The sequence below is a fragment of the Narcine bancroftii genome, chromosome 1 (genome assembly GCF_036971445.1).
Source record: "Narcine bancroftii isolate sNarBan1 chromosome 1, sNarBan1.hap1, whole genome shotgun sequence".
In the NCBI taxonomy this organism is placed as follows: Eukaryota; Metazoa; Chordata; class Chondrichthyes; order Torpediniformes; family Narcinidae; genus Narcine; species Narcine bancroftii.
Genome location: NC_091469.1, coordinates 471,337,166 through 471,355,918, shown reverse-complemented (window position 1 = coordinate 471,355,918; position 18,753 = coordinate 471,337,166). Strand labels below are relative to the sequence as shown.

General features: G+C 36.9%; 1 protein-coding gene across 19 annotated transcripts in view; it reads right to left on the bottom strand.

Annotated features, from left to right (window-relative positions):
- Positions 1–591: 591 nt before the first annotated feature.
- The window catches only part of lmbr1 (limb development membrane protein 1), a 305,384-nt gene continuing 287,222 nt past the window's right edge, over positions 592–18,753 (bottom strand). For 9 of the 19 annotated variants that reach the window (XM_069914758.1, XM_069914753.1, XM_069914749.1 and 6 more), the window contains 2 exons: positions 8,387–8,548; positions 592–6,091 (listed from right to left, as the gene is read on the bottom strand). In XM_069914758.1, the coding sequence (XP_069770859.1) occupies positions 5,928–6,091; positions 8,387–8,548 (326 nt within the window). In that variant the 3' untranslated portion in view covers positions 592–5,927. Of the gene's footprint in view, positions 6,120–8,386; positions 8,549–10,187; positions 10,230–18,753 lie in introns of those variants that run through there. The other 10 variants (XM_069914754.1, XM_069914756.1, XM_069914759.1 and 7 more) reach the window with 8 other exon arrangements.

Genomic DNA, 18,753 nt, shown 5'->3' with positions numbered 1-18,753 from the left:
ATGATTTGTAGAGCTCAGGGCAGCCCAGCCAAATTAAATATTTCAATATGGCATGAAATTGCTTGACGATTTTAACAGAAAATGGAAGGAAACCTTGTGGGGTATTTAAACTATTTATTGGGTTACCTTTTGAGCCTGTAGATTGAGAGATTTTTCACAATGGCATTAGACATTTTCTGAAACTGAAAATCAAGTCATCAAGATTCCCTGTTGCAATATTCTTTCATTAAGGTATGTCATGTGAACTTTGGAGATTATCCACAAAGGATCATTGATTGAAAATACAAATTGAATTGTAACTATATTTCTGAATTCTGTTAATGCAGCACTTGGTGTAAATAAAGGCCTTTCATTGTGCACAGTATGAAGGCAATTATGAAAAGCTAGCATTTGGAATATCTTGGTTTTTCTTCCAGGGAACCTCAAACTCAAATAAGAGGTGGGTTTAAACTGTGTGCATCATAAATTAGTCATACAGTATATCCCCAATTTGCACAACTTTGTACTGTTTGAAACATACAATTCATCTCATGTGTTGCAGTTTTCTACATACTCTGGTGACAAATTGCATAAAAGTGGAAAAGCATCTCAAACAGTTAATTGAATTTATTGTAAACACAAGAGTCACAATGCAAGCTTTGACTACAAACTATTTTACAAAATAAATGTGGATGATACATTCTCAGTTCCAACAATGAAACAAGACTAACACACAAATGTCAACAAGAACATATAGGATCTGTAATCAAGATATCAAAATTAATAGCCTAACTAATGAATTGGCAGCTACTGGAAATTTCAGCAAGTCGCATCTCAATAAATTTTGAAGAAGAATAAAGTTTGCGTTAGAACAATGTGTAATAAATCCAATTGTAATGTTATGCTAATTTGGGCAGTCACTAATTTGTCATCAAATTAAGGGCAGGATGACATTCCAAAAGAGTTTTCATACCAACAGCTGAGACTGGATTCAAAACTAGTGTTTAAATGCCACTCATCTTCCCTACCCTACCACTCCAACACAAGATTTAACTTCTGCACTTCAATTTAAAAATAAAATCTCTGGAGATGATGAGCAAAATGACTGCTGAACAATCTATGAACATCTCCAATATTAATTTGGGGGATGTAGTCGTCATGAGAAAACAATCTATACAAAAATATAGGCAAGCAATGAAAGTAACTCTTGTGATTCCATCAAGATGCAAATGCTTAAAGCTTAACACAAAAATAAAGTTAAAACCAGTGACTTAAGTAGCAAACTAATACAACAGTAAAACAAATGCTTGTGCTTTATTTCCAACTAATCTTGTTCAATATAGCAACTTACATTAGTGGACCAAAAATATTACTCAGACTGCAAACCGTTAATAAGAAAATGTTTGTTTATGTACTTGGATCCTTTTCAATCTAAATCCTTGATGAGATGTCACCATCCATTTTTAACTTGAATGCAATGTTCAGAAAAATCAACACTTTTCAATACCCCTGTGGTATTCTATCTAAATAACCGGAGGAGGTGTTTTTGAAAGCAATGGTTTACATCCATTGAACTTAAACAAACAGGACTCTATGCAAGGTTGTATTTACGACTTTGTAGCTGGTAACAAAAAGAAATATGCAGCTGCCAATTCATCAAAGTGCAATCCTTCACTCCCAAAATGAATATTATTCACAAGAGGAAACGATCTGAGGTGTTGCTTCACAGCCAAGTCATCAGAACAATTTTCACATTTGAACTGGGTGGATTTACTATAAACATATGAAATAAGCTCACAATACGTACTTGTTTATTTTTTCGCCAGTAATCCAATAGGGCATGGGTGCCGGATAAATAATGTCTGTATTGTGCACACAGTTACAACCATGACCTTTATCCAACAGGAATTTTACTGACATCACATAAATTGTTCATTCTACGTTTACTCAAAACTATCTTCATTTTTCTATTTCCCTGTAATTGTAATAGGACAGGAAAATATTTCTACATGTCAGATCACAGTACATAAGACAATAAAGAGCAATATATGAAAAATGAACAAAATGTACACGAAAAATATTGCAACAAAAATACAATAGAAACTCAATAAAACAATACTGAATTGAGAGGTGAGGAGGAAAATAAATCACAGTATATTTATCATTAAAGAAATTATAGGTAAGAGGTTGGAAAATTCATAACTGACACCACACAGTAGGCCTTTTTGGTCACTAAATAATTGTACACAACGACTGAGTTAATTCAACTGATTCATCATACTCAGATCTTCTGCTTTCAGTAGCAATATCAAATTAAACATGCAGGATTTCCTGAGGGTGAGAGGCTGAGAAAAATTAAGTAACAAAAGCGAAATTGTGGGATTTCAGATGCTTTTATTTCGTTTCTGGTTTTTAGGCTGCAGGCATGTTACACACAATCAAGGAATTTTGCCACTCCACGGGCAGTCTTAAAAGGAATATGCAGAAATTTTGAGTCAATTCCTGCACTGCCATTTATCCTGCAGGACCTCTACAACATTTTGGAGGAAGCCTGCAGCGTAAATCATACCAGAAAAGTCTGTTGACAGTCATCCACTCTACTGCATGCCCAACCCTCGAGACTGTTGCATTCAGGTACTCGCCGTCAAAAAAGATGCCCAGTGTGAATGACCACATGGGCAGTAATCATGTCCAATATTGCAGTCTAAAAACCGTAGCTGTTACTGCACCAAATCCAAAGTTTGTCTGTAAATAGCTCCATGGTTGCCTGTTACTGTAACTTGTATTTTATTTCAGATTCACAAGTTACCATTTGAATGTAGGTGAATAGGTTGGCCGATAGGCAGTGTTTATTTCACTTTGTGCCCTCAAATTCATTGAAAGGTCATTGGCTTTTCAAATTCAAGTTTGGTGAGAATGACCTCTGTGGACATCCTCTTAAGAAGCAGCCAGCCTCCGTAAACCAGCAGGGCTGAATGAGAAGGCAAACGCAATGATCAGCTCCCTCACTTAACTCTTCCTGAGCTGATGATGCAAACTGAAAATAGTTTATATTCCCACAAGATACACTTTTCTATCATGGAGTTCAATTAACAAAACATCAACCGCCTGCCTGCTAATGTGCTGTATCTCTCTCAGGTAAAAAGTGCCTCAAATTCAATGGATTGAACACTGCTTCTTGCTCCTCTCTCGGGAATGTAAAACTTTATGTAAATGATATATGTCGACTATCAGCATGCAACAAATTCTTCTTAAAAGAGTACAAGAAAGCAGTGTTCTTGGGTCCTACAAACAGCAAGTCAGCCACAAAGACTGTCACGTTAACCCCACATCTTCGTATCCACTGTTGTTGAAAAAAAAAGACAAAAGCTACAAGTATTGATTTTGGATTCAAATCAAATCAAGTCATACTAAAATTATTTGGACTTTTGAGGAAAACAGCAGCATGGCTTCGCTTTCCCCTAAATATGCTACATCCTTGAGTCTGCTCCAGTAAGGTGGACACGTGTCAGCGTTTGCTGATAATCTGAAAAGGCTTGATGGACTCGGATTTTCTTTCCGCAGTGATCCCTGCGCAATTTTATGAGGTTCCGCCAAGAACAAAGCCATCCCATGGAGGGCATTTTCTGCCCGAATTAGGCAACCATTGTTACATATAAGGTTCAATGAGTGACAATTAAGTAGAATTAAGAATATGCAATATATTATACGGTTTGTATTGCAGTAAACGCTGGGTCAAAAACTATTTAAGCATCTCATCAACTTGTTGAATCACCATCATGTTTAGCGACTAAACTTTTCAAATATTGCAAATTAGCCAGAAAGGCAATCTTTGAAGATTGTAGTGGAATACATTTTTTACCACAGATCCACGAGCATAAAATTCACTTCACAATGTATCCTTCCGGTTCTATCGCTAAAATAAATGCTTATGTGGATGGACTGTCAGGCACTGGTGATGTTTCTAATTATTTCCTAACTACATTTCGCTTAATCCACAGAAAGAGTTTTTTTATCAAAATGGACCAGTTAACGTAAACAGAACCAGTATTTAACCTTGATGCAAGGTAACCAGGGTAACCAAGGCCATAGAACAGAATGTGATCAGCATCTTCAAATCAATTCAAGCAGTACATCTCATCTTGATGCAATGGGCGTTATTTTAAAGCCCAATGCTCTGACAATAGACCAGAACAAATGCCCTAATTCCCCACCTTGTAAAATAATAGCATTCATTTTAAAACTAATTTGATTTTTTTTTAAATCCTCAATAAACCATGACACCCAATCTCAAACAATTCATTTTTAGTTGGATCCTGAAACATAACAAAAGAGCAATTAAAATATAGCACTAAATAGGAATTAATCTTTAAAACTGCCATTAAACAAGATGCCAGAATTGAGAACAAACTTGTGGTTATACAGCTCTTCCTTTAGGTATCCTTTTCCCTTTACAATTAACAAAGTATTTTGAAGAACTGTTTATGAATGGTAAGAAGTGAATTCAGGGATGTCAATTTCCATTTCTGACATCATCCCAAATTAATCATTAGTAACAAGGATCTTTTGTGAAGCCTCAATACAGGTATTCCATATTTTAAACATTTTTGAATTTGTTCCTCTCGCTCTTCCCATCCCAACCGTACAAGTTAATCGGTAAATATAATAATATGGATATCTATACTTTTGGATTTCCCCTTCAGGTTTCCTTTCAGATTAGGATCAGACTAGGTAAATTTCATGTTTATAGATTTCCAAGAGATCACAAGAGAAAAGTATAATGAACCAGTATTCCTCGTTTTCTTCCCCTTCGAAATTCAGTTTTACAGTGTTAGTGAGTCAGAAATCAAATTGTTACAGGAAAGACTTTCAAAATGGGCTTCACCAAACTGATACAAGATCTTTCTACATCATTCCCAATTGGCATAATTTGTGGCTACTTACCTTTCATTCAAATGGCAAATCCTCAAAAGATTTGCATCTCCTCAAGTGGTCTCCATTACAACTATTTAATAATGACATGCTGTAAGCCATTATTGCACTGTCGGTGAATAATCTAAAGATATTGATACAATAAATGACACCATTATTGATTTAGGGAAATTATAAACAAAAGTTATACCTGGAAAAAGCAGGATATAAATTCTTAGCTGCTTCATACATTAGTATGGAAAAGCCAGGCAGAATCGTCAAACATTCATTTCAAATTTCTTGGGCAGCCCATTTGAAGATAAGCGCGAGAGCACCTGAATCTATTGAGTAGAACCAACAGAAACCTAGATTGTGTTGGGAAATGACAAGGACGTGGATTTACAATTGCTGGGTCAAAAATGGGTTTAGTTAATACCTCTACTAATCCTGTTTGGGTTTTATTAACCAATAAACCCAACCACCTTTTTTTGTTATTCAACAGAAAAATGAAAACAGATATGTTGTTGTATGATAGAAGAATTTAGGCAACAAACTGAGCAGATCTCCCTTTTGCTAAGGTTACTTTGCTGTGTTTTCAGCTGAAGACGCTGAATATGACCAGTATTACTATGGAGTCCAGGTTGGCTCAACTGAAACATCACAGGTTCAGCTTAATAGCAGAAAACAGTGATGACTCCACAATATCAATGCAAGAAATGGCCAGAATTCTGAAGATCTGTGAAACAGCACATTTACAGTTACTCAAGAAGCAGTCCAGGGCCTAGATGTGTTTCAGTGGCACAGTGACTAATCACCCCAAAATCTTTAATCACAGCAAAATGGATCCAGAATCGTATTTTGATTAATTGTAGTGCTTAATCTGAATGCTGCACCAAGCTAAGCATATTCAGTCGTATTCAGAATCTGATTGCAAAGCCGGAGTCCCAGACATTTACTTCCTGTGCTTTTCCTCGTTTGAATTTTCCCACAACTGAAAACATCTTTGATTCTTCATAGCAGCTGGAAATAAGTTGCAATTAAGATTCAAGATAAGTGGAGTGGAATGTCATACAGCTGAATTGGTTGTTTCCCCTCCCTCCTTTATACACACAAAGTTGCCTTGAAGTTGCCAGATTTCTCATCTCAGAATGACTTTTGATGTCCGTTTGCAGAGTGCAGGACCTTCTCTGTGTCTTGAGTTCTATTTGAAAGATGGAAATTATTCAGACCTGGAGAGGAAAAGAAAGTTTCATACAGTTTTAAAATTAACAATTACCCATTATCTCGGCATTTCAACTGAATTGCTAAAGCAGACTCATTTGGAAAGGTGTAATAATGTTTGTGAACATTCACATCACATAGAACTAGACATAATTAATAATATATTCATGGTTACAGTAAACATCCTAAAATCCGGATTGGGTCGGTCTGGATTTTACGGATTCTCAGGCAGTACTTTTAAAATTCAAATTTAAGGAAAAAGAAGAAGAGATGAACAGATAAATTTGTATAGGTTATTAAACTTTTTCATATAAAATACAAAGTACAAACAAAGCAAATAAACATTTAATTGATCATTTCTGCGACTTCTGTGCATCTGTGGCACTTACCCAAGCACCATGCACACAAAAGCCCACTAAATTTAAAAATTTTGAGAATTTGCAACAAGTCCAAGTCCTTGTGTGGTCGGGATTGTTGGACTTTTACCGTTTTACAGATGCTGAAAATCTGAAGCAAGACTCAGGATCCCTTTGTACAAATTTATAAAACCACTGGTTTTAGCCACATCAGAAATAGTGCCCACATTTCTAATCCCCAAACTATTAGGAGGAGCTGATTCACCAGGTCACTTGGGATGGAATGATTCAATTATAAAAAGAGACAAAAGAGGATGGTGTTCCTTGGGTTGCAATCTGATAAGAGTAGATAGCAAGAACATTTACCCCACAACAGCAGTGCCCAAGACTAAAGGGCATTGGTTTATGCGCAGAGGAATGAGAGATTTAGAGGGGATCCAAGGAGCAATTATCTAATCTGGAGCGAGTTTGCAATCAGGAACACACTACTTAAGATGACGGAGACAGGCTGTGAGGAGTTGAGCAGTATCTGGACAAACAGCTGAATCAGCAAAGATATAGGAGGCAATGGAGCAACTTCAGCAAGTTTTTTTTGAGCTGCATGTGTCTATCAAGTGGTGAAAGAAAAATTATGCAAGTAAAAGAGAATGGTTAAGGAGAACCAAAGTTGCCCAGAAACTCTAGTCGACACAAAGAGATGTGCCAGGAAGGGGCAGGGGCATCTTGTTCACCGCACAACTTCTGATACAGAGGTTAGGAACAACATTTGGGCTCTGTTGGAAATTTGGTCCAACACAGGGAAGTAAAGATGAAGGCAAGACATTCACCTATTAAGTAGGTCCACCATTTATCAGATAAGACAAGACAGACCTAAAAAATCCCATGTGCCCAGTGTCCTCTCCAGTGCTCTGGAATAACTCTTAACAGTCAACATTCGGGAGCATCCAAATGACATTGAAATGGTTATAAACCAATTAGATTTCCAGGCGATAGATGTATCTGTAGGTTTATCATGGGAACATTAATTATCTGAAATTGTGGAACTCAACATTGAGCCCAGATGGTTCAGTAAAACCAGGCTGAAAGATGAGGTCTATTTCCTTAAGCCAGTGTTCAGCTTTATTGGAACATATCAGTAACAGAGTTGAGAATAATTAGAAATGTGATCAGGCAGCAAAATTTTTAAGGCAGGTGGCCATAGATTAGGCAACCTGAGGAAAGGGACTTTGCAAAGTAATGCTTCGATTTCCATTTGGTCTCCAATTCGAGAGAAGATCAAATTTTGAACAATCCAAATTACAAGTAGTGGAAGTAAACTACTTCAACCCAGAATGTGTATTTTGATCATGGAAAGGGAGAAAGCTCTAAGGTTTCTCTCTCCACACATGTCACTTACACATTGTTTTTAATTTCAGATTTTCTGCATTCACACAGATTTAGGCACAGTGATCATTTTACTTTCAAGTTGATGGAAACCACAAATGCAGCAGTATAACTCACTAACTGAACACATAAACACCCCAGACTACCAAAGCAGTTGTGAGCCATAAGGAGCATTAATCTATGCAAACTACATTTATAGATGCACACGGAACTCAAATTGAATTTGCAATCCTTTTTCGATGAAATATTTTGAAAAAAGGACATGCTTCTCTTGCTTTCTAACATTAAACGTTCCAGAAATAGTAATTCTTTCTGATTAATCATAACATCCACCAGAACAGCCAATGCATCTTGGGTCTAGCACATTTCCATTCATCATCCAGTTAATTCAATACCAAGTGTGATGGTAACGCAAATATTAGGTGGATCTTTTCACACCAAGCACAGATGAAATTAGGAAATTCTGAAGTTAAGCTTCTTAGTTTTAATATTGGAATTGGGGTGGGGGGGGGGGGGGGGGTAATAATTTCCCTTACCTAAAGCTTTAAGCAATTCTTCTCTCACAGCAGATGTAAATTTTCTGATCAGGCACAGAGTTGTTACCACAGCAAATAACAGGTTGTATGAAAGTACAATGTAAAAGTTCCCAAGCCAATTGAATCTTCCAAAGTCTCCAAGTAGGTCAAATCTGGTTATTCCTGTTAAAAACAGTATTTGCCAAAAAAGATCAAGGATTTTAACACAAAGAACATTTTTTTTTTAAATCACTGACAGACCTCGGACATAATTACACATTTCTACATATTGATAGGAAAGTATTATGTGTCAAGAATAATGTTGGTAACACTTTGGAGGCTGCACTTCAGACTACATTTGATATTTATACCGATAATAGATAATTGAGAAAGTAATGCTCAAAGAATTACTGCCCTTGAAAATGGGAATTGTGATCCAAAGATATATGCCAACAAATCAAGCAGAATCTGTGGAGGCAAGAGTGCTCCCCAACTGGCCCCACCTATCATTAATCCATCCGCACTACACACCACGACACACTGGCGATCTTTCCTTTCCCCTCTAGTTCTGATGCAGGGTCTCGACCAGACACAACATGTACAATCTGCTTACGCTGCTTTACTCACTGAGTTCTTCCAGCACTGTTTTTGTTCTCCATGCACAGCATCTGTGGCTTCTTTCGCCTTCATGCACATTTATTCCTTTTTCAGCCAACCCTGCCCCTCTCCCCTCAATTATCAAGTGTTAAAACTTTACCTTAGAAGACTACCGGTATATAAAAATAAAGTTAGTATTATTTTGGCCAGCAATTAATTTCTGGCTAACGTTCAGTTTCATCGAAGTCACTGGATGGGACATTTAGCATCCAACAAGTTGGCAGTGAAAATGATGCTACTTATTTAAAACTACAACCAAAGGAAATATTCTACTACAGTTTAGTAAGTTTTTGATCCCGCATTTTAGTGCAAATGAAAAATTAACTTCAGTAAGTTTCTTTTCAATTTAGGATAGGATATTTAATTACCGGTATGTACTCGTGCTTATTCTATGCAGGCAATTTGTCCAGCTTCAATTACTAGAAAAATTGACTTGAGATGCAGATGATTTTTCTCATCTTGGCCAGTTATACTAATGATAATTGTAGCAGCCCAGCTTATGCAGTAATTGCAGTCAGCTAATGCACAGATTTTAATAGGAGAAATCGTGATGTAACAGTAGCTATAGATGGCACTTTCCTTATTCTAATATTGTGTGGTAGCCCATATCCTCATAGCAAACTGGCCCCGCTTGTATCACCACGTGGCGGGGCAGCCACGGGGAAATGGCATCGTCAGAGGTTTCTCACTGACTCCAGCATCCCTTCCAGCGTGCACCCTGGGCAGCGATTATGATGTCACAATGCACCAGGTGACTCAGCTCGTGCTGCCCTTAAAGGGGCCATGCTGAACTAGAATAAAAACGGTTGTTAACGACCCTCAACGAGGTGTCTGTGTCTCTTCCACTGCTCATACCGCCACAATATCCTAATTTCAAAGTATTACCTTTTAAAGCATGAGCTACAATATTCTGAATTTCTCTTTAATCCAAAAATCAAACACTGTGGCTGTTATTTTATGCAACTTTAATTCATTGATAAAACAGATAAACATTTTGCATGGCTACGCATTAAGACTTTCATAATGATGAATAATAAAGCATTTACTGCATAATGATACAAAAGATATGTAGAGATACTAGCTTAAAGAAATACAAAAACTTTAAAGAAATGCACAATGATATTTAAAGAGATACATCATTCAAAGAAAAATTTATTGTGCTCACGCTTGCTTCACATCCTGTAGAATGCAAGGGCAAGCCGATCGTCTGGGCAGATATGAAGACATATTACATCATCGTCACTATGGTAACACTACAAACAATAGTCCTCTTACAGAGACAAGCACAAAATTAGCAACACAAAAAACACAAGGTTTTAACCTTTACGTTCTGGCCCATAATTATTATAATAGATATTAATGATTAATATTTAATAATTACTATTAAAGATGCACAAAGTAAGAATAAGATTAGAAATCAAAGCTTTCAATTTCCTGTAAAAGACAGATTTTAGTAATAGGTCTATTTAAGTAACCAGTCTTGGTTTTAACTTGCACTTGCTGAATTCAACCTTTCTTGTCTGGAACTGTATCTACGATTTTCACCAGCAAACCAAGAATTTCTTGATATGATAATTACAATATCTCCACATACAAAATTGTGTTTAGCTTTAGACCATTTTTGTCGTTCTTGTAATAATGAAAGATATTCTTTAATCTATCTTTTCCAAATTAAATTGCATTTGTTTCCATCTATGCCTTGCATACGTAGCTTCTTCTGGTATTATTGCTTTTTCCAATCTTCCTCTTACTCTCAATAAATCATTTACAAGAATAGGCTTTAGCTTGTAAACATGACTTGTTTTTGTAATATTCAAATTCTTCTTCAATTTTGATATCACTTTATCAAGCATCTTTTACTGACAAAAACAAATTTTTTCCAATTCAGCATTTACCAACTCATCAATTGTTAAGTAGCTCTTTCAAGTCTTCAGATTCTCTTTCTTGATATGATTTAAAAGCATAGTTTTTAACCTAAGAATCCATGCTACTGCCTTTTTCAAATGAAACCATGAAGAGTGATAGCAAATTAATTGATTGATCAGATCATTTTCATTAGATATTTGAATAGTATTTACATCAGTGTAACTCTTCCAGATTTTGAGGCCACTCTTCTTGAGATGGCAAAAGAAATTGAGGACTGAACACACAGGAGTTAACTCTTTTGAGAAAAGATTGAACTTTTGATCCTCATGAAGCCATATCAGCTGGATTATCCACTGTTTTAACATATGTCCATTGATTAGCACGTAAAACCTTTTTGATTTCATTAACTCTGTTAGTCACAAAGGAATGAAACCTTGTGGTTTTGTTATTAATGTATTCACGTACTGATGTACTATCAGTCCAAAACGTAGAGTCTGCTAACTCCATCTGTAATTCTCCTCTTAACATAGTGTCCATTTTGCTCGCCATAGTAGCAGCAGTCAATTCCATTTGAGGTATGGTGACTGGCTTTAATGGAGCCAGTCTGGCTTTTCCCATTACAAATCCACAATGTACTCGCACTTGGTTATCTCGCAGTACTAAATAACTGACGGGACCAAAACCACCTTAGCTTGCATCAGCAAAGTGGTGTAACTGAGCAAATGCGGCAATTCCAAACTGTGTTGGTTTAAAACATCCGTTGACTTCAAAATGTCCTTACATTTTAAGAGTGTCAGTCCAATCTTGTGCAATGGATTCTGGTTTAGTTTCATCCCATCCACATTATCTTCTGCACAATTCTTGCAGAATTTTCTTGGCAATTAATACGACTGGTGCCAATATTCCCAAAGGATCGCATATTGAGCTTACGATCGAAAGAATACCTCTTCTTGTTAAATGCTGCTCTTTCAAAACTATTTTGAATTTGTAAACATCAGACTGAACACACCATTGCACCCCTAGAATTCTTTCGACAGGTAGAATGTCACAATCCAAATCAAGATGTTTTATCTCTTTTGCTCTTTCTGCCTCAGGAATAACAGCCAACACATGTCGACTGTTGCTAATCTATTTCGTAAGGAAGAAACCTCCTTTATTACAGATCTCCTTTAACTCTTGATAAAGATCTATTGCTTCTTTTTCTGAAGCCACTGAAGTAAGACAATCATCAATAAAGAAATTATTCCTGATGATGTTTATAATTTGAGAACTAAGTTGCTCTTCATTATCTTCAGCACATTTCCTGAGAGCAAAGTTTGCACAATTCGGTGACGAAATTGCTCCAAATAGATAAAATGTCATTCTGTATTCAATCATGTTTTTACTGTAATCTTCATTAGGCCACCTTAACAATAGTAAAAAATCATGATCTTCTGATGGTACTTTTACTTGATGAGACCTCACTGCAGCAATTACAATAGGTTCTTTCCAAAATCTTAGCAGAATCCCTATTAAAGTACTGGTTAAGTCTGGACCTTGTAGAAGTTGAGAATTCGACAAAACTCCTTGAAATGTGGCTCTACAATCAAATACTACGCATAGTTTCTTCTTTTGCAGATGTATAACTCCATGATGAGTTAAATAACATTTTTTACCATCTTTACATTCTAAGATATCTTCTGATACCTTTTCTACATAACCCTTGGCTATCATGTCCAACATGACATTTGCATATTCCAAATTAAAGGAAGAACTTTTCTTTTTAAATTCAGCATGCGCTGCTCTGGAATTATTTTATTATCCAGCATACAAATTTCTCTTCTTCAAAGGCAATGCTATGCAGAAATGACCATCAGCATGTTTAACAGAATTTGAAACTAAATCCAGAAACTGCTTGTTCCCCTTTGAAGGTTCTTGAATATCTCTGAGACATTCAGGAAAATCAATTTTAAACTGTTTTTTCCAACAGATCGTTAAGTTTCACAAATGAAATTCTGTTGACATTCTCGATTATTCTTCATTTTTCTTCCTAATGGTCCGTTAATTGTCCATCCAAGCAATGTTCTCACAGCATAAAGTCCGTCATTTTGATTCCTTACTACTTCTAGAGGTTTGAGAGCTTTTGGTACATCTAATCCAATTAACATCGCCATCTTGGCATCAAGCTTAGGGAAGCAAGCATCTTTTGGATGAGCCCTCTATATTTCATTCTTCTTTAAAAGGGTTAATTTCTCATCATGCGACTTTTTCTCCAATCGTGAACCAGCCTTCTAAAGCATGCTTATCTTTGCAATACAAACAGCTTTCCTGAACAGTCTGATCTTCCTCTTTCCTTGTTCTTTCCTGTGCTTGTATCTGACACAGAAATAACAAAAAGACTTCCCTTTCGTTTCTGTTGAGACAATGACTTAGATTCTTTACACCTTTGCAACTATTGAAGTATCCTTTATATTTCCAAATGCTGGTAATGATGCAAATGCCATTCCAAAAATTGTACAATGTCCTTAAAAGTGGTGTCCCTTCTGGGAAGAATCTTAAGCTCTGCAACTTTGGTTTTTCACAAATCCTTCATCTTATAAGGCAATTTGCTTATAATAATCATCAAATTAGCAAGCAAATTCCCATTGTGTTACAACATCCTCTCAGAAAGAGTGCAAATGCTTCCAAAGCCTTTGCATCCTCTGATTTTACCGTTGACCAAGAAAGAACCTTGTCTGTGTGGGCCTTGCGATTTTATGTTCATTCCCATAATGATGCTGCAATAATTCTTTTGCCTTTTGAAAATCTTGTTCTGGATTCATATATTGGCCACCTTTGACTAACTCCTTCACCTGTCCTCCAGTATACTGTTCCAAGTAATACAGACAGTCTTTTGCGTTTTCAGTATTACTTTCAATAGGATGTTCAAAGGACTTCATGAATGTCAGATATTGCAATGGACCTCCATTAAAAACTAGAATTTCCTTCTTAGGTAAACCTTATGAACCTTGTTGCTGCACTAACATAGCAGAGATTTCATTGTTTTGCTATATAAGCAATATTATATGGTCTTGTCCACCATGACTTGCGACTGGTTGTCTTGAGGTGAATGGATAAAATGGATCTTGAACTGGTGCCATAGGCGTAGGACCTTGAGTTGTAAGTGATGGCATTGGTCAAGATCCTCGACTTGTAGCTGGTTCTCCAATTCAGCAATGGTTGAGTATGATCAACTCGAATGGTTGAATCTTTTTGAAATACCCTCTTTTCGGGAAGATCCATATATTGTGTACTCTGGAGAGATTGAATGTTGCTGGCACTTTCCATAGGGTGGGTCATTATCATCTGAGCACTAGCAGCGACACCTGTGGCTCCATGCTCAAGTATAATTGTTTCTTGTAGCTCTGTTAGGAGGTTAGGCGCTAGCCCTTTGGGTTATGTCCCTTTGAGTGACAAATCTTGCAGAAGCCTGAGCTAATGCTTGCACTTTGGCCATATTCATAGCACGTCTTTCCTCAAGTTCTTTTCTTTTCACTATGCAATTATCTATTTTGTTCTTCACCAGCCATTTGTAACTTCAGTTGCTGATTCCTGATTTCAGCTTCTCTATCCTCAAACGAATTTTATTCTTCAACCACTGCTGTTGTGCACAGACAGTAGCCAAGTCTGCTTGCACCTTAACATGCATAGCTGATATGCTTGAAGCACACGAAGCTGTACTTGCTCTAGATGCCTTTGAAGATCTTCCTACATTTATAACCTTGGAAATATTATCATCAGGATTCACATCTAAACTTTCAGATACCGCTTATCGAGTATCCTTCTTCTGCATTTTGCTTGCTACAGCACCAATAGGATTTTACAACATACATTCATCTGTTGCCGTTCCATTAACTTTTAAGCCAGTGAATAAGGCCTACAGTACCTTGACAGGTCCGCTTATTGCTTGGTAGTTGAAGCCACTTCTTCTTTGGGTACTGGCTCCAACCTCCTCCCAAGCATTGTCGGTCCGCTTTGCTGGCTCAACTCACAATCAAACAGTTCTTTGAGAAGAGCTGTTTGCTCGAGGTCTTTAGCCTGACGAGACAACTTCTTATCCATTTTGGGTTCTTCACACTGTCACAATACTCCTCCTGTTTCCTGGGAACTGTAAATGAATTTTGTATCTTACTTGGTCCCTTGAAGAGAATTGTTGCTGGCTGAATTGTCTCTGTCTGGCTGCACACAAGCTTTCTTATCTGGATATTTATAATGACATATTCTGGGCTTCCTGCCAATTCTGCTACCAAAGCTCTTGGCTTATCTTTTTCAAGGTCACAGATGTCTGGCGAGACCTTGGCTCTATTTCAAACTGTACAATTCACAGATAGATTCTCATGGTTTCTGGAATATTCTATTATTACAACATAGATGCTTCTTGCCTTTAAATTAAGTTGTTAATTCTTTTAGACAAATTTTACGAGCCTTTCCTCTAAACAAAGTTTACAATTAAAAATTTTCTTTGAATCAAAATATAGACGACACTTTCCTTATCCTAATATATCCTAATTTTAAAGTATCATCTTCCAAAGTATGAGCTACGATATTCCAAATTTCGATCTGTTTAATCTTACAAGTCAAACTCTGTGGCTGTTATTTTATGTAGCTTTAATTCATTGATAAAACAGATAAACATTTTGCATAGCTTCATATTAAGACTTTCATACTGATAAATAACAAAGCATTTACTGTATAATGATGCAAAAGAAATGTAGAGATAATAGCGTAAAGAATACAAAAACTTTAAAGAGATACACGACGGTATTTAAAGAGATACATAACTTCAAAGAGATATAGAATTCAAAGAAAACTTTCTCGTGCTCACACTTGCTTCATATCCTATAGAATGCAAGGGCTAGCCTTGGGTAGATATTATGAATATTACTTCATAGTCACTATGATAACACTACAAACAATAGTTCTCTTAAAGAAACAGGCACAACATTAACTAAGAATTAAAAAACACAAGGTTTTAACCTTTACAATAGCTACTATATAGAAAACTTGCTACTTGCCTACCAATTCTTCCTTTGGACTATCCAGCTTTGTGTGTGAAGTGCCAGTTGATGAAGTAGACAAAGGCAATGTGGTCAAACAATAATCATGGCTTTTATTAGCAGAAACTCATGGTACAATAATGAAAGACAATAGATGCATATACAGTTATATCCAAGGGGAGTGTCCTAACGATAGAGATAATGCAAACCCAATGTTAGTACAGCAAGGCTCGCCAGAGGGGAGACAGGCAGCTTGCCAGACATTCACCACAGCGTGATAATTGGTACAGAACCAAATCTTTATCTTAAAGTTTTAATTGCCCCATCTTCGATAACCTCCACATTTCCACCATATACACCTATCATACGACTTCATCTGACCCAAACCGCCATAAATGGATTGTGTATATATTCTAAATAAGCATTTTCAGCTCTGTCATTGGAGAATTCCAACAATTTCAGAAACCTTTCCTCAATCTTAAGTGTAAATCACCTTGTTGATGATTCTTAGTTCTTGAGCCAAGTTCTGCAGGCCTCTCAGTATCTACTCTCAACCGATATTTAAAAAAAAGGAATGTAAAGTGTAATCACTCCTATCTCTTTTAAACTCAAGAAAATACAGGTCGATTCTATAAAGTCTCATAATGGTTGGATTCTTCCACATGCATTGTTTAATTTGAATTGAGCATTGATGTTGTGTTAATACTTTCTTTGATGGGAAAGCTTCCGGCAAATAAAGCCAATACCAGGTTACCTAAAACTAAAATAGAAAATGCTCGAAATACTCAGTAGATTAGGCAGCATTTAAGAAGTCGGGGTGAGTCAGAAGATCAGGTCAACCATTCTTCAATGGAAATGGAACAGTGAGAAAACAAGTGCAATTTAAAATACCAAGGTGAAGAGCATTAGAACCTTCAAGTTCCTGAGAGTCCTATTAAGATCTCTCCTGGAGCCAGCACAAGGCAACTGTGAAGAAGGCACACCTACGCCTCTACTTTCGGAGGAGTCTGTGGAGAGTTAGCATGTCATTGTCTATCAAACTTCTACAAGCACACTGCAGAAGGTATACTAACTGGCTGTTTAACTAAACTGTTCAGCAACCTAGAGATGCTGGTTTGGGAATTCAATTGACCGGGAATGCAGAAGGTTTGGAAGGTAGAAAACATAATCACAGTCTCCAACCTCCCATCCAATGAATGAACCTTTGTTAAGCACTGCCTCAATAAGGCAGCCAATATCATAAAGGACCCGCATCACACTGGTTACAACCTCTCCTTACTGCTGCCTTCAAGCAGAAAGTATGGAAGCCTGAAGACCACCATCTAGGTTGCTGAACAGTTTAGTTAAACAACTATCAGGCTATTCAACCTCCCTTGGTACACTAATCAGGATTGCTTGCACTATTGTAAAATGTTATTTTTGCAAGAGGATGACAGTGAATATTTGCTCCCAGGCTGCAAAATAGCATCTTTTCACAGGCTGAGAGATTGACAAACAGTATTCTGTAATGCTGTCAATGATCACAAAATAGTTATATACTGAAATTATATCTTTAAGTATTTCTGTGAATATTAGTGTGTGTGTATTGTGTGCGCGCATCATGGTCTGGGGAAACAATATTTTGTCTAGTTGTGCGTGTACAGTCAGATGATAATAAACTTGAACTTTTGTATTGTATTATCTGTTCTATTTAAAGTTATAGAGTAAAACCCCTGTTATCCGGAATTCAAGCAACAAGCAGCCTCAAGCACTGGCAAAAAAAAAAAATCACAGAAACTATATAGGTAAAAAAAATTACAAAGGTTTAGAATTGGCGTGCCTCCGCCGATCACACAATACACTATCTTAAGCAACTGGTAAATGCACTTATCTGGCATCTACCAATCACCATTGGTGCCACATGACAGGGATTGTACTGAACTATTGAAGATTTTTTTTGTCGTTTTTATTTCTAAAGTACCTGTTCAGCTGCACCAAACAAGAATTTCGACATTATACCATATATTTCGGCGTATAAGTCGACCCCCATTTTTGAGCCGCATTTTAAGGGTTTTATGCTATATCTGGCATATAATTCGACCCCAGTTTTCTGGATGCCTGAATTAGCCTGTTAACCGGCGTGTACAAGTCGACCCCCAAAGATCACGGTGCCTGAGAACCAAAAACATTGTGCGGATTGATCTGCTGGGTATTGGCTGAAGGTGGTAGCTATCATGGAGGGTCCATCGCAACTTGTGACAAAAATATGAAGCAAGTTTTAAGGTGAAGATGATAGAAATGGACAAGAAAACCAAGGTGGGAAGAGATTGGAGGATGAAAGAAGGGACTTTAAGAAAAATACCAAAAAGGCAATGTTCATTGAGAAAAGGAATCACTCGTTGGGCAGAGATGGAAAATCACATTGCAGAATGGGTACGCGAACAGAGGCAAGATTGCTATGTAGTTACCTGAAATAAAATGAGAACATTTGCACTGCAGTGGGAAAAGTCGCACCCAGACCTCGGTGATAATTTTGAGGCTGCAAAAGGCTGATGCAATCATTTCATAAACAGGAAAAATCTGATATTATGACATAAAACAAAAATTGCACAGAAACTACCACAAGATCTTGATCATAAAGTTGTATTTTTCATCAGTTTATTATACATAACCGGCAGAAACACCAATTTGCATAGGCAAATATCGGAAACATGTATGAAACCCCCATGAATTTGAACATGATAGGCATTAGAACAGACGAATGGAAAGGTGTTAAAACTATGCAAACCAGAAGTACAGGCCATGAAAGGGCCAGATTTACTGTGGTGTTATTGTGCATGCTCGACGGGACAAAGTTAAGACCCATGGTAA